General features: G+C 36.1%; 1 protein-coding gene across 1 annotated transcript; it reads right to left on the minus strand.

Moving 5' to 3' along the window:
- Nucleotides 1-847: 847 nt before the first annotated feature.
- Nucleotides 848-12,505, minus strand: LOC146164576 (mucolipin-3-like). The gene is made up of 14 exons (XM_083382322.1): nucleotides 12,267-12,505; nucleotides 10,269-10,428; nucleotides 9,848-9,994; nucleotides 9,550-9,731; nucleotides 9,372-9,476; nucleotides 9,184-9,280; nucleotides 8,673-8,885; nucleotides 8,075-8,224; nucleotides 7,553-7,660; nucleotides 7,304-7,434; nucleotides 5,975-6,083; nucleotides 5,823-5,912; nucleotides 5,152-5,291; nucleotides 848-3,183 (listed from the first exon to the last, which is right to left on the minus strand). The coding sequence occupies exons 1-14, from the start codon at nucleotides 12,401-12,403 to the stop codon at nucleotides 3,135-3,137; spliced, it is 1,818 nt and encodes a 605-aa protein (XP_083238448.1). The 5' UTR covers nucleotides 12,404-12,505; the 3' UTR covers nucleotides 848-3,134.
- Between the last annotated feature and the right edge of the window lie 5,188 nt (nucleotides 12,506-17,693).

Raw genomic sequence — 17,693 nt, forward strand, 5'->3', positions numbered from 1 at the left:
GTCTAATTCTAGTTCTTGACTAATTCTAATTTTTACAACAAATGCGATTTTGACCAATGGTTTTTCAGTCTCTCATTCGGAATAAAGAACTTGAATGAATACCTTTTGGTCGGACCGACTTTGTAGGTGATTGTTAGCCTACAGCAGTGCTTCTCAACCTTTTTTCGCGGCGACCCAAATAGTAAGTGTAAGTATGACGACTAAGCTTTGGTGACCTAATTGTTTTTTCTTGTAAGCAAAATAATAACTAACTTTTTGTAAGCGAACAAAAATTAGGCATTAGCATAAAGAATTTCGAATTTTAAGAATTATTTTATAAGATAATATTTGTATTGCTTCCTTAATTTTCTTAATTAAGAAATATTTCTCAGAACCAATCTCAATTAGTATAAACATGTGAGCTACTGCGGTCGGCGACCCAACCAAATTAAACAGCGACCCAATTTTGGGTCGTGACCCATAGGTTGAGAAGGCCTACAGTCTAAAAAATAGCACAGGAATAAGAAAGCTAAAATAAATCTAGTTGTCCAAATCCCTAAAATTTTTGTGTGTAAAACTTCATTGTTTAAAGCGGTGTTAAAATAAAACAGTTATCCGCACATCGGTAGCCTTGTCACATCGGTAGAATCATATAATTTAATTGACATCATATGTGTGGTAAAACTGTATAACGAAACGGTGTTAAATAAACCGCTTATGTCGTCGCGGGACAGCAACCTGCCAAAAAATAATAATCTGTGGTTGTAATACTTCTTTGCAACATATTTTACTGTATGATTACACTGGAAGGAAAGTCTGAACTAAAGGCATGCTTAACAAATTTATTAAACGCAATTTCTGTGGTACGAAGAGCTGTCAAAACAAGTTTTCTATTCATCATGTTCGATTTATTTTAAAACATTGTAAAAAATGACAGGGGTAAGACTGCAAATAACCACGGTGCAACAACAATTCTTCAAAAGCAACGCTACACGTAACTATGAAGAAAGTCGAAGCTATATAAAGAGGATATTGCCGCAATTAAATGAAGAAAATTACAAATGAAGGCAAATGGGAAAAAATAAATACAAGAAACGACTGCACGACTACGGGTCAGTTATCAATCATTTATCACGGTCACAGAAGAGTGACCTTTGGAATACGCGACCAAAGACGACAAAACCCCATAATGCACATCGTTATAGGGCCATTACAGCCTTCGTTGCACCCGAATTAAGAAATACGATAATTTGGATTGAATTTCAATGCATTTTGATGTTCGTCTATATGAGTTTCCCCAGTAAAGTTGTATTATGAAAAATCAACATAGTTGTTACAAATACGCACTTCAATAATAACCGTTGCGTAAACGAAGCGATGTATGGTTAATGAGCAGAACACCTGACACAAACGAATGGAACCGAATGGAATCCATATACTCTTAAAAAAGGTGTGATGTTTAAATAAAGTTATTATTAAGTTCGTGTTTTCGATGGATAGGAAACCGTTATGCAGCTGGATGCAGTATTTTTATAAGATAGAAAGTAGTTTGGATTCTTGTGTTTTGTAGACCACATCTAAACATTACAAATATATTTTGTGAATCATTGGTACGTCAAACATATAGCTACCTAGTCAAAAAGGTAAATTCCATATCATTCAGCAATGCGTATTCAAACATTCCGACCGATCCCATACACGCAACTCCTCGATATTCAGATTTCCACAATTTTGGCCGCGCCCACACGGACAATTATCGGTTTTGCTACCTACGCAAAACGTGCGGGCCCAACGTTATAAATTTCAATAGAGACTATTTGCGAATTGCGCAATTCAACAAAGGCGGCGCCACGAATGCAAACAATGAGGTCACGTTTTCCGCGTCAGGTTTGCGACGCGCGTTCCCCTTTGTTAAAAAACGACGCCACGTTCAAATACGTATGACAAAAAGATCGTAAATCCCTGCAAAATGGCGAACTAAAAAAAAATTAAGCGCGGTCTGATAACCAACGACGTCATTACCATCGCCAAACAAACCAAATATTATAATTAAACATAAAAATGTTAATTTTACTAAAATTGTTTACATCGCGGCGGTGTCTTTTAGTAGAGTGCGATGCGCAATGGAACATCGCATTGCGGGGAAGTCCCAGGCGCATGACAGCTACGCGCGTGGTGCGTGTAAAACTTTTTTTGTGTTTTTTGCGAAAGCGCGTTGTCATTCCGAGCCAATGACGTCACGCACGCATAGAGCACGACCCCGCAGTAAAATGCTACATCACAACAAAACGCGACGCGCACATTTAGTCACCGCCGCGCTAATGGTATAGGTCGAGCCAAGTTTAGTGCCGAGCGCACAACACACGAAATTATTCAGTCAGTTTGGACGACCGCTTCAAAAAAACCCAAACTTTCTATTTGCCACAATGTTCATTTTCAAGTTTCACCAGTTCATAGCTGCTTTAAACGCAAAAACGAGACGTGAATTCTAGTCGATGGAGTGGCTTATTTAGAGCGGCCATGTAAATTTGTCCCGATGACGGGCTTAATAAATCGACCCAGAAATACTCATGGCGCGCAAAATGTAATCACGAACACTTCGCAGAATAGGTATTTTTGTGTTGACAAAAATTAGCGCTACACAGTGAAACGCCTTTCGCACGAAAGTTGCTCATTCCTAGAAGGCACAGGGTTCCCTAAATAAAAAACAATTACTGCGTGCGGTGTGGCGCGTTTAAAACCGTAATCACTCGAATGTGAAATTGGCCAGTCACGAATTTTTTAATAATATGAAAGCGCAGCGTAATGAAAATTTGCTTAAGGTTAGCGTTCATTTATATTGCACACACAGCGTATATGTCCATTGTCCACATAAAACTATTTCGTTAAAGCGCATTTCGGAAAAAGGGTTATAATAACAAGAACGCAAAACCGTTGTCGGCCAGTAACACTGATACAGGTTAAAATCGTTAAAATTAAATAGAAAAGATTGCATATTGCAGGCAATGAACGCGGTAAGGCGGGCAAGAACGCATCCGCAAAATAGGAATGTATACTATATATGTATAATATATATATACTAGGTTTATTAGAGCTTCACACTAGACAAAAGCTTAAATCTTTAAAGCATCTTGTGTGCAAAACTGTCGAGGTATTCAAGCTATGATGAGTGGTTCTTCGTCGCTGTCCGCTGAATAATGTATACTGAAAATAAAACAATCAAGGATCAAGCTCGGTCTTTAGTGTAACATGACACACATTCGTGGATACAAAGAACGTATTCGTGGATAAAATACCGTAATGTTTACATTTGTCTAGAACAGGTGTGGCCAACACACACCTAGCGAGCGCCACGCAGCTCTTACGTTTATGGTTAACTTCAGATTTTTAAGATGTTTACAGGGCAAACTTGATTGCCTAAGTTGCCGATTATATTGCCAAAAACGACTTAGATGCTAAAATATTTTCAAGTTTTGATAGCGTGTTTTTACCCAAGTTTCGATAGCGTGTTTTTTTTTAATTTCGGGTTGGAAAAACAATTCTTAAATGTAACCCGCTTAATATTGTTTGCGTGCATCAATTCAAATAAATCCAGATAAGCAAAATAATGGGTGCGAGTGAGGAAAAATGGAGTGATAAACATAATTTCTGCCCATGTATAACTTGTGGCTCATTGCCACCGTGGTCTATTAATGGTTGGCCACCCTAGATCTAGGGCTGGGTTACCTAACTACGCTCGAAAATTGGTGAAACTTTTTCTATAGCGCATTCTGCACTAAGGGATTTACTGCTCAGAATGACCGTAAACACGGTTTTAAACCAGAACAAATTTGCATCGTAAACTGGCAATGTTTAACGAATGGCGCAAGAACGTTGCGAAGTCAGTCGCGAGTTTGCTAGGGGCATTAATCAGTTGGTGGCACTTTCACTAACATTAGTCAATAATCAATATAGTGGAATAGTGTGACTATACCCTAAGCCATTGCTTTCCAACCGGTGGGTCGCAAAGCTATTTCTGGTGGGTCGCAATGCATTTCTAAATGTTACAGTTTTCTATTAGATCGGGACTTTATTGCTTATCATTGTGTAACATTTATTCAACAATGTAACAAATATGTAACAATTTGATGTGTTGTGTCGCATTAACTATTTCACTACGCACGCCAGTAGCAAAAATGCAGGTTTTATGTAACTGTTAATCTTATTTCCAATTAGTTGAAATTATTGCTAAACAAGGGTTAATGTATAGTTTATTTGAACTCTCAAATTTTGTTTGATTCTTTTTATGGTTACAAAATGAATAGTTTTGACTTTCTCATTTATTTTAAAGGTTGGGAAGCACTGCCCTAAGCTAAGCCAGGGGTTCTTAAACAAACATTTCTTAACACGGATCGCTATTTTTTTTGCTTTGCATGAACTGGTGTCGGCAATAAGTTTTTAGAGGTGACGTCATCAATTTACCTTACAATACAAATATACTTCAAAAATCTGCTGTTTCCGGTCTAAAATGTAAAGTGAAATGGTGTCTAAATACATTCAGGACGAAACACTTTATTTTAAACTATTTTATTTGACAATTTGATTACTTTTTAAATATACTAATATTTCAATTAGGTCTTCATGGACGCCCTAAAACTAGTTCATGTACATTGACCCCAGTTTAAGAACCGCTGCCCTGAGCCATACGCAAACAAACTATTTTCTAGCGAACGTTGGGTTCGTAGCCATCTAAAAACTATAACATACGTCAGCTAAATGTTCGCTTGTCAGCTGTAAACAAACAAATGACGTTCGGGGGTCAATAAAGAAAGCAAGGTAAAACTAGTCTCTAGGTCAGTGGTTCTTACACTGTGTGCCGCGGCAATGTGCCTCGAAAGATTCTTAATTGTGCCGCAAATATTTTTTTCTTAGTTTGCCGCAAACCAAGCGTATTTTTGAGAATTATTGCTCGAGATAAAATACTGTCTAGTTTTAGTCGCTATTATGGATGGTCGTCGCGGCTAACTACAAGAGCAATACAGCTATTTCCTGGCGAACAACTCGACATTAAGTTCGTTAAAATCTAGACTTTTTTCTTTCACGTATAGTATATGGGCGTTTAGACAGGCCACAGCCGCACTTAATACCCATATGATAAAACACGCCAAAGTTCTATGCTTATTGAGCACTCACTCGGGGTGGTCGTTGTGGTAGAGACAGAAGCAGCAATAGGTGTCGTTCATTGTGTAAGCCTCGTCGCCATCTTCGTTCTCGCTCTCGTTCAGAAACTTCTGCAGTTCGGTTTGCGGCGGAAAACCCTTGTCTTGCCACTCCTGGGCGAAACAAGTTAGGACGATTCATTATGAGAAACATAAACAAACAAGATCGCAACGGTCAATTTAGAAGAAGTCGCGGGATTAGGTTATTCAAGCCTTACCTCACCCACCCGAACAGTTCGACTGATTTCGGTAAAGCATTTTAATTGCACCCGGTGTGCTGCTTTTAGGAGTCTTCTAATGACTTAAATAACTCTTTCTAAATCATTTGACTTGCTTTAGATTTTTTGGGAAAATTACTTGACCCGGACTGAAATCATTCACGTAAATTTCCTTGGTTACTTTTTTAATGAAAAAAGGTTTTGTACTTCGGTACAACTATATGTCATGCTATATATGCTACAAATAGTGTTGATAACACATTTATTTAAACTGCCAACGCATTGGACTGGGTAATTATTTTAAAATGACCGATTTACAAAAACTAATAAAAAGTTTCTTGTTTGCTTGTAGGACTTCATAAATGCTAATCTTTACCGATACGAAAGCAAAATTAGGATTTGGGCCACATTTTTTCTGCACTCTTACCTTTATTGTTTCGTATGTTTCCATGATCACTGCTATAAAGAGACTCAGAACGATGTAGATGAAAAGCGAAATAAAAATGTACAAATATACCTGCGGTGAAAAAAGAATTGAAAAAAGTAGGAATAACTTTGATGTTTTATAAATATGTCCACCTGAGAAAAGACCCAAGACAATCCACTGTTGTGCGACATTTCCTCAAACGTCATGTACATATCGTCCCCGTTGAGTAAGGAAAATAGCGCTTCAGATGTTACTATTGGACTGTAGAAATGTTATAGTTAAACACAGGTACTTTGAAGTTTAATGTGGCTCATTAAGTCGGTGCTTACACCTCGGTCCTCGGTCATAAAGTAAATTTTATAACTTGGAAACGGGCCATGCAGGATTGCAGGGGTAATGTCCGACGAACGTTTTCTCCTTCATGGATAACAAAAAATTTAAATTTTATCTCGCGAACTCGCGCAAAATGTCAACATGCTGTCAACGAATTTTCGTTGATGTTTTCCTAATCATTTGATTTGAAATTGCGTATAGATAGTTTATAAACGGCTACTCTCGTTTAGACTAACGGTATTATTTGTCACGTAGCCCATGTTTAAAACTAACTAAGTTTTTATCGCAAAATCTTACGTGAAACAAAATGCTCAACTGCCTTAAGTAAGCAAGAAATGGCCGCTATAACTGCATGCCGCAATCAAATCATAATCCACTGTATAGGGACAAAAACAAAAAGTTATGGACAGCCATCTTGTCACACGATGTTTTACCAGAAATGTTGCGGGAATATTTTTTTATTCACATTAATAGGTCCCTATGAACCGCTTAATACTTAATGATTTTGTTATAACATTCCCACGGCGAAACTTCTCCTATAAAACATTATTAAAGAAATTGGATGCTTCGCAGAATAACCCGTTTCTGTTACCACTTTTGAGACCGCCTTGACGGTTTCCGAGCAATATTGAATGCGTAGGACGTTTTAGCATGTGCGATGCGCATATGGGAGTCGTTGTTGGAGTGGCACAACGTGAAATATACGCCATTTAAAAAAATAACCTACAATAGTGGGCGTTTAACATAATTCGTCGAATTTGAACAAAGTTAAAGCTTCACTAGTTCTGAGATAAACAATCATTTTTGTTTTGTTTTTTTCGCCCTTGTGTGAATTGCATTCGCTTTGGAGTGCAAGAAACCCCAACCCTGTTATGTTTTAAGCACGAAAACACGACTGCTTTTAAAGCATAAACTTTCTAGATTTATAAAAAACGTTTGATGGCCAAGCTAAAAGTTTACAAAGTCATTAGGGCATTCTCGAAGCGCAATAGCGATTAGCAAAGTTTTAAATGAGCCGAGTTTACGTTGGATTTATTTTAAGTAAAGCATATGGCATCACAGTAACCGTAAACTGACAAACGGCTGCAGTTGAATAGGATATTCCATTGCGATTTGGTTACATGGAGGTTGCGCTTTTTGATACCTACCTTCTGAACTTGTGATGGTAAGGCCCAAGAACAACCCAGCCACAAAACATAAAGCCCAGGTACATGATCGATGCGCACACCATGAAACGAAGAACATGAGGAAGTGATCTTTTGAGGGTAAGAACAAGAATCTAAAAACATATTTTTAAAAGACACCGAACGCCACAATTCTAGAATTTAGACTACATATAAAATGCCAATAATGTTATGTGACCAAAAAAAATATTTCAAGTAATTAGGTATAGTTACATTGTATTGATGGAAATATCCAACATATCGCAGGACACCAATCCAGACGCAGAGACAACCAACCCCAAGAAATAAGCTACATGCATCATAGTTTGTAACACCTTTCCACTAAAAAAGTGAGGCACTTTAGTTCAATAACAACACATTACTGTGCAGAAATTGCTACAAAACTGCTATAAGGTAGAATTTAAACAAAAAAATGGGGCATATAAAAATAAATAAATTTTGTTCCTGTGTGTTACAAAAAACAAAGGACTTCACAATTAAACCAAGCACTTACAAAAATAAACTTTTAAACTTACAATATTAACATTTTAAACTTCTATAATGGCTTTCACCCCAGCTTATACAATAGAAAACTACTTTTCCAAATTTAAATATTCAACTTCCTTGTTTCACTTTTCATACAGCTGACAGTCTATTGTGTTTTAGTCAAAAATAAAACTTATTCAACATTGCTGTATGTCTCACTTTTATATTTTAAAACGTTTTCAACCAAACCCAGTTTACACATAAACTTACCCGAAAATCGATGACAATTTTAGAAACTGAACCAGTAACTGTCAAGATGTCGCTTATTATAATAAGAAAATACCATCCGTTAAAGAAATCCAACTTTTCCCACCAGTTTACAGGTTTGTTGTGCTTGTGAAAATAGAACCGCTCAAATGACTAAGAAATAAACATACATATATGTATAAATATGACAAAATGCAGGTAATTCACGGAACTCATTTTCTGTCAAAACCAAAAGCTTCTAATCCTTGCCAAGCTAAGGAAAATGTTTTTAATTCTTAAAGTAATCATTGTTGAGATCAAGTTACAGATCTTAGTTTTATTGAGTTATGGTTTCATATTTGTAAAGGAATTTTTAAGAATCATGCCAGTCTGTATCTTATAGATACAAACAAAAATCCCTTATTTAAATATAAGATTCCCTTATTTGAATAATCCCTTATTTAAATATATTGTGTTATGTGCCTCATAATATTTAAAAACGATTTTAAGGCAATGGACAGACATAAAACCTGAAAAAATATTGAGAACCAATGTTATAGTGCATTTAGAAGAAAAATCAAGTTAACTCAATAATTAACTAATGTTTAAAGATTTTACTGACCCATCGCAGCCTTTGTGCTCTCCATACAGAACGGGCACATAGCAATATTGATAAGCAACATATTAAAATTATGAAGCAATCCAGCATGAAAACAGAAACCAAAGTGCCATTTAGCAAAAGACGTTCTTTCTCAGGGTAACAAAAGTCACGATGAAAAGTTGTGTTTATACCTCTCGTAATTTTTCCACTGTGCAAGACATTGTTGAAGGATATCTGAAAAAGCGCAAAATGGACAAAATATAGTACAAACTGTAGATATCATTTGATATCTAATTTTAAGGATTGTGTTCTTTAGTGCATTGAAACAGAACAGTGTAAACAGAATACATATAGATGTAAACAAGGATATCATGATGGCAATAAGTATAATAAAACTATACCCCAAATACAATTTTTTAAGAAATGCATTATATAAAGGACCCAGTTAAATTAACACCCAAACAGGTTTCTAACTTTAAAATGATAGACAAACATTTCAAAAAAGTTGATTCACAAGTGATGTAAAACTAACCGTTCCTAATAACTTGAAGCAGTCTGGTTGCTTTGGATTGTAAAGATTTTTAAGCAAGATAGTCCAAGCACCAAAGTGGAACTTAGCTGAAATCAATCTGGAAAACATATAATTTTAGTGATCATTATTTGACTATAAAGTCACTAAAAAGCTGTATTAAACAAATATATGCATTTCAGATTACATACCTGTTAGTGTCAAGTTTGTACATAGTTCCATTTAACAGTGGTAAATGATAGGTTTCGTTCAATAACTTCTCATTGCTTGACCATGGTTTTAAAGCAGCACAAAAGCTTTAGAAAATAAAAACAACATAATTATAAGGTAGAGTTGTATTTAATCAACAAAATGTCATTAAAGTCTTACTGCTGCTGTGATTTGTAATCAAATGAAAAAGTAGAATTGAGTACGTCTAAATCAGTGTATTCTTGAAGACAAAAACAAAGCAGATGGTTTCCTCCATTTGCAAGATGACTAGTGTCACATCCACTGCCTTCAAAGCTAGCATATTTGTAAAGACCCAGAGAATTGTTGGTCAAGAATAAAAACTAAAAAATGTACATGTTGAAGCTGGTTGAAATAAATTAACATTACATTAAAACACTTTGTTTGAATCATGCTGACTCTTTTAAACAAAAAATTTTCAAAATTATAAAAAAATCACCTGATGTCGAATAAAGTCTATTTGAGAGAAAAAATCATCAACTTTGTAAATTTCAGATTCTACAGGCAATATATTTTTTCTCATGTTTGTAACAACATCATTCATAAACCCAACAACAAACTGATTGGATTGGCCAAAGATGATGAGCTAATAAAATAAAAATTAGTACAGCTCAGAGTTAGTGAAACATTTTATAACACTAAGCAATGAAAACTGTTTAAACTTACAAAATAGGCTGCTAAAAAAACAGCAGTTTATAGACAATGAATTTAAACAGAATAGCAGCGATTTTGAACAAACACCTAGTTGTTTAAAGCACTTGTTTCACATTCATAAGGCAAACTACTTAAATGGTTGTTATACACATACAATAGTACAATTAGTTTAAACATAAAAAATACAAAAAGGGGACTAATTATACCTGAGTTGTCACCAGAACAATCTTAATAAGTTGAATTATTAATTTGTACGGCTTTCTTTTTCTTGCATTGTATTTGTCACAGGGATTAAGAAAGAAGTATCTTAACTCTGATCTCAATCGACTTTCTGCCTGAGATGGTACACGTGATGGGCAGTCATCGCTGGAAAAAAATTAGTAAATTTCCCCTGACCAAAGCTTCTATTTTTTATTATATTCTTGAGTAACTTTGGCATAGGCATTAACACTTTAGTGTAGGATCAGAAATAAACAATAAATAGTGGCATTTATAAAAAGTATGTGATTCCAATCTTTTTTACCATAAATAAACAGAAAACAACCTAGAGCAGGGATGGCAAACCTTTTCACAGCGCGGGTCACAAACATGACTTTAATCCTTACAAAATGCACATGTGGGTCAGAATATTCAACTACATGCTAATTTTATGCGAAACTTTGCTGCTGCATCGGGTTAAGTGTTATTGACTAGGTTAGTAATTCAAGGTTTTTGGCCATTTTCAAAACGTGTTGCACTGATTATTTAGAACTTAAATAGTTAACAAATGCATTTTTATTGGGATTGCAGGAGTTCAGAAAACCTTTCAGCATGGTTTAACCAGGATTTTTAGAATTTTTAGTCTGCGAGCTCTTAAATTCCCTTTAAAGGCCTGTTTACACTACAGCTGAGCTGAGCTGAGCAAAGCGTAATTTACATATAAATTCTATTGTAGCGAGCTTTTCAAGCTTTGCTAAACTCAAGCCCCGTGCAGCAGCTGCAGCTAGCTTAAAGTTACGCTTTGGAGCGATTTTCATGCTTTGCTAAACTCTAGCCAGTGCAGCTATAGAAAAACGTTATGTTTGGAGCGATCTTTTTTTTTTTTAGTGAAAACAATTTCCCAGCGCAGCTTAGTGCAGCTGTAGTGCAAACGGGCCTTAAGGATGGTCACCCTTTACGTTTACAGCGATAAACAAAATTATTTTATTAGTCTGCTTTTCTGCACGCATTTCGTGGAGTGCAGTTAATGTAAGCCTCCTCATCACCCCTAAAACACTTTTGCTCGACCCACAGAATGGGCAGCCGTGATTTAACGGTATAGTGCTATCAAATGAAGGATTGTTTTTGACTTTTATATTTTTCTAAAAATTATTGATAAGATATTGGTATTTCTAGAGCAGGGGTTCTTAAACTGGGGTCCATGGACCCCTTTGGGGTCCGTGAACGACTTTTAGGGGTCCATGAAGGTCTAATTGAAATATTCGTGTTTATTTAAGAAGTAATCAATTTATTAAAGAAATCAATTTAATTAAAAATAAAACGGTTTTGCACTGAATGTATTTCGACTCCACTTCACTTTCACAATTTTGGACCAAAATCAGCAAATTTATGAAGTCTATTTGTACTTGATGTCAATTTATGACGTCATTTTTTAATTTTTTTGGCCTATGGTGGACCACACAAGATGAAAGAAAATTTTAGGGGTCCGCAGTAAAAAAAAGTTTAAGAACCCCTGTTCTAGAGAGACAAGTAGATCATTAAAAATCTGTGGTGGGTTCCTGACCTAGAGCAACAAGTTCTAATTATTTTTAAACTCATTTTAGCTACTTTATTCTTTTTATAACATGAGGCAACAGACATTCCAGGCATTTTCAACAGTGCACTTAGGCAGTAACATGTCAAAGCCTTATACAAGAAATTTTGCACACCCCTATCAGCTATCATGTTACAACTGAGGTATATATGTACACAACAGTTGGAAAACCCCTGCTCAAGAAGAAAACAGAAATAAATATTTATTTGCATTAGTTTGTTGATTTATGATTGAGGTCTAAAATTCTAAAGTAGTTCAGTTGTAAGTTAGATAAGTCATTAATTATATAGTTGTTCCGTGCAAATCAAAAGACAACAACATTCCAAATTCAATTGCTAGCAAGCTCAGTTTGAAGATATAAATTATAACAAAGAAGAAATAACTTTGCAAATCTGTTACAATATTTTTTTACCTTCGCATATCCAGGCATGGACAATTGTTTGGTTTTGTGTTTCGCAGCTGTTCACCATTTATAACACTGGCGTGATTCATCATGGACGAATGATTTATGCAGTATTTGTCATCAACAAACCATCCTAGTTGATCCATGCCTTCATACTACAATATTGCGCAGCAAGTCACTTACGATGCAAGAAATCTTGATGATATTTAAATGCTAATACTACAAAGCACTAATCTTCTTCAACATAAAAATTACACTATATTTTAAAGAAAACAACAATGTCTATTACTTAATTGCGTTAAAATGAATCACACAGGGTTTTTAACATGAATTTTACACCAAGATCCTCGGCGAAAAAATGCACAGGAATGCAATTGGGATTACAGAGATATGAATTACCAAAATCTGAAAATAGACTGATAAAATATGTTATACAGTAGTCATAAGAAAAAGTCTATTTGCTGAGGAACCAGGTTTGAAACTTAAATAATTTAATTACTGTATGGTTAGAGAGTAAGTTTGCAACTCAGTAATCTGATTACATAATGTCTGACCAGTTTGTTTTTCATGGCATTCAGTGCCCAGATCTCGGATATGCCGAACAAATTTTTTTAAGGTTGGAAATCCTACCACTTATTAGCAATTTTTTGTTCAAAATTTAGATGCGCAATATTCCAATTCAGGTGTGCATAAGCTTATTTAGAAAAAATACCGGGTGTGCCAGAGAATACCGGGTGTGCCAGAGACCTGCCAGAGAATGCAGACTAGACGCCTGATATGTATCATTGTAAATGTATGTAGATTTTAAAACAAAAATCAGACAGCTTTTGGTGCAACCTAGACTCTCTTATAACTGGAGGTATTTCTGCATCTATCTAAAACGAGGCAAATTATTTTCAACCCGGTCTAAACTTTAAAATTCGTACAACTATTCACTATACGATTCATAATGGCCCTGGTCTAGAAGACTAGAATCCTACCACGTTTTTTACAATAATGAAATGAGTACCGGTAGCAAATTTTGAAATAGGGAGAAATAAATATGGGAGGATACTTGACTCACCCGAAACCAAACAATGTTAGCAATGCTAGTAAATTGGCCTGGACTTAAATATCTTTCAATAACCCTGGATTTCAACACATCAGACATCCACAACAACCACAACAATAAAATGTTATTGTTGCCAGAAAATGTTCCGCTTCATTGACGTGCATTTTACTGTTGCGTAACCCAATTTTTAAATTGACTTCGATTAAAATCGAATTGACGCAGTGTTTTGTCGTAACACAAAAACTTAAACTACTCGTTTGGGATTTATAAACGAAAACTATAGGCAGTGTTGTAAACAGGGGCTACGTAAAACTACCCGAGTCCCGAGTCCGTGTAGGCCTATTGTGAGTGGATGAATTATATGACACCCCTAAAGTGGATTGCTGAATATCCCGCCGTATTTAGTAATGTAAATTGGCGTAAAACCGGCTGTAAAGTCAGAGCCGGACTCAGACTCGACGAAATCGCACATTTCGACGGACTCGGACTCGGGTTTATTTTTTTGGCTTGAGTCGGTCTCGGAATTCGGACTCTAGTTACTTTTAACCGACTCCGCAGCCCTCGTTTAAATTGCCTAAAAAATTCCTGTGAAGTAGACATCATCGATATGACTTATTATAAGGAGACATATAGGCATGCAAAGAAAAGAAATTGCAAAAGCTCATGACCTCGTGCACCATTAATCATTATACAGAAGTGGTGAAAACCAACCGAAACAGTCCGGAATGGCTTTTCGATAAAACAATTGCTGCCGCAACGGGGTTACGGTAAATTTTTTTTAGGTACACCATACCGGTAAAACATGTTTCATTTTTACCAGATCATGTCTCTTTTAACATATCTCCTTAAATGTACTTAAGCTAAGAATACAGTTACATATTTAAACATTAAATCGAACAAAATACTTCTTTCTTAAGGTTACCTGTTTTAGACGTCCCCTTATGACGCAACTTTGTGACGTCATTTCTAAAACTTTATGCGTTTTGGTAGAAAAAGTATTCTACTTTCACCTGCATCTCAGAATATGGGCTAAATAGATTACCTTAAAATTGAAGAAACTGGAAAGTAAAATCAGATGAGTAAAAGGTTTATGAAGAGTTACAATTTTGCAAGAAAAAGGCCTATTTGTGCCAGTAGAAACATAGGCGTAGCCAGGGGGCCACAGGGGCGATGTCCCCCCCATTTTTTTTAAATAATTGCACTCTTATAGGCTTTCCGATTTATGTGTGCTTCATTGTCATCTTTAAAGGACAAATAAAAAATATCGATCAAGTTGTAACGAGCCTTGCTGGCGGAATTTAAATCGCAGTATCATTATACTGATTTGTTGTAAATAGTTATATGTTTTATATGAAGTCAATTTACCTCTGTGAGGTAGCAGTTTTAGTGTCAAATAAAGTTATTATATTACAGTTTGCTTATATTCAGCGTGTCTTGTCTTTTTCTGCATCGATATGCCGTGTCCCAAACAAAATATTTTTACTAGATCAAGTTTAATAATTTTACCCATCCCCTCAAAATTTTTCGGCTGTCTACGCCCCGAGTAGAAATCCATCCTGGTTTACCTGCACGTGATCTTTGTTTGCATAAGCATGTCGCAATGCAATTACATTTAACGAAGTTACAATTATTTAAGTGTCATTAGCAAACAGTTGTAATTTATTTACAGTCCGCAAATCATTTATTTAAAGTAAACAATAACAAAAGCAAAGATTCAAATAACGCCTGAAACTGTAGGTAGGCCTATAGCAGGGGTCGGCAACCTACGGCCCGTGGCCCGTGGGCCAGATCCGGCCCGCCAATGTAATTCATTCGGCCCGCCGCTTATTTGACAAACTAGACACGAGTCAATTTCACATACTTTTTGACTATGTTAACTACGCAAAAAGTCCGAAAAATTTCCGCGCTTCGCGTGAATCCGTTTTATACATCCGATTTGTTTAAGTTTTGATGCTTTCTCTTTAAAAACTGGCTAGAAATTAAAAAAAATGCTGGAAAACCAAAAAAAAAAAATCGTCCACCTGATTCACAGTTGTTCCAACGGTATTAGTTGACATTTTGTGCGGCCCGCAGAGACCTTTTTTAGTTTGGTTTTGGCCCGCGACTAGAAAAAGGTTGCCGACCCCTGGTTTCGGCCTGGCATCGGCCGTTTGGGTGTCGACCTTTGGACACCCTAGCTTGATTAGCGCCTTTGGGCCACGTTATTGCTGGGTAACGGGGGGGGGTTATAAAATGGGTTCGGGTTAAAATGATTAGGGGAGTGGGTGATACTTAGGGATGGGGTTCAAGGTTAGGTAAAATTTTGTAGCCTATAGGCTCATCCGGACAAGGTCTTATTCCGACGGATTTAGGACTTAATTCTGATTTAGACGCTATACTACGATTATTATAAGTAGGCCTACTGTAGTCCTATTTTGATCTTATTTCAAAACGTGTTTTATTCCGACGTTGATATTGTTCTTACTTAGGTCTTATGGCTGGAGTCCATCCGCACGTGACTTTTCACACGTGGGAAGTTACGTTAAATATTTGCGTAATTCTAAATCTGTCACTCAAGTAAGAGCGCACAGAGGACGTATATAGGTCCTTGATTTAACATATTGATGGCGTTCGTTCGAACAATTGCTTGGCGACCTAATAACTTAACACTTATCTGTAATTAAATAATTACTGTTAAAACTGAGAAATATTTAATTCATAAATGTTTGTCTTTTGTCCGTTTATAGACTTACCTTAGTAAAGGTCTACAGTATAAGAAATTTCAACCAATCTTATAAAAGTTAGACAATTAAGGGTTTGAAAGAGCTGAAATGAACTTTAAAATGCTACATAAGGTAGTGTGAGATTTCCTTACTGTTTAAAGGTTTGTCGGCAAGCATTGAAAGATATTTCGCAGTGTTGCAACTTGCAACAAAGTTAACATATAAAATTAACGCATTTTAAGTTATGCATAATTGTGAACTTAATCCTAAACGGTGCCAAAGGTCAATAATAATTATACGACATCAGGACAGCTGTACTAGTGGCCAGTGTTTCCTCTACAAAAAAATTTACTCAGCAAATCGTTTTCGTATTGCACAAGAATTTTTAAGGCTGACTTGGCAGGGCTTCGCGGGAGTTCATTGATTTTTGGTATGGATTTCAAAGACATTTGCAACCCAGCGAAAAAAGATTGGATTATTTTGTTCTAATTTCGAAAGATAGGATACATGATGGCTTTAGCACACAATCAAGATTCGTAAACTACTCGCTCATTGGCACTTATCAAGATGATTTTACCATTTTGTGTGTGCCCTTGACCCCACAGCTGTATCTCCACAAAAATCACGTAAAATTGCGGTTGTGTTAAATTATACGTTCCCAAAAATGCATTTCGATTTAATGATTCCGAATTATTGTCAAACACTACACTGCTGTGTTCAGCACTTTTTTTTCTTTTAGCTAGATGGTTTTCTTTTGTATACCCGGCAGATGTAATTCTATGTGAGATACAACAAATACACAGCATGAGTGATAAAAACCGATGATTTGAGAATGATGTAAGTGCACAAAGGGCAAATTTTAATGCGCAATTTGTCTGGGATGGCTGTGCAATTGCGCAGTTGCGCACCTTACAGGGAACATTGCTAGGGGCTTTTGGCATACGGTCTCACAAGTAGCACGCAAGACAAGTCTTATATCGGTCAAAATTACACTATATCGCAAATTTCTTTTCATGTTGTCAATTTAAGTTCTTTAATAAGAAGCAATATCAAGGACTACATCCAATTAGAAGAGCCCTTGTAACAAAAAACAGCCTTAGAAGTAATTTGTCGAACTGGCCGATTGAACGTAGACAGCCAACGCACAGGCCATCCCGCGAGTGTGACGTAAAAGGCAGAGTACCCTGCGGCTTGCGCGCATAGCGCTTATGTTCTTTTGTAGCGAAGTGACTCAGCAAATAAAATTTCACCAAACGGATTATGAAATTGTGTCGTTAGGTTTAGTTTTGTAGCGTTGTCTATATGGTATGTGCGGTTTTAAATGCTTTTTGCAGGTTTGTTAGCGAGTTTATTGCAGGTAAGCCGATGTTACAGTACTTGAGTCTGTAGCAAATGAAATGTAGACACTTGACTGCAAGTGTACTTTGGCTGGTGAATTTTGAAAGGTCAATATTAAACGTCGAGTCTCTTTTGTATGCATCTGTACACCTTAAGTCATAACTGTATACCGCAACAAAACCCAAAACAAACCTTAGTTATGTTGAATTACACATGTTTAACAGGCAGTTTTCTTTGTTGTGTGAACCCTGAAATGCTTTACTTTTATTTAGGCCGTATAGTGATATAAAACTCACTTTAAGCAACCTAAAGAGTTGAACAAACCTTTTTTTGTTTTTAGAAATA

Source organism: Ascidiella aspersa, chromosome 2 (assembly GCF_963924565.1).
Source record: "Ascidiella aspersa chromosome 2, kaAscAspe10.2, whole genome shotgun sequence".
NCBI classification, from domain to species: domain Eukaryota; kingdom Metazoa; phylum Chordata; class Ascidiacea; order Phlebobranchia; family Ascidiidae; genus Ascidiella; species Ascidiella aspersa.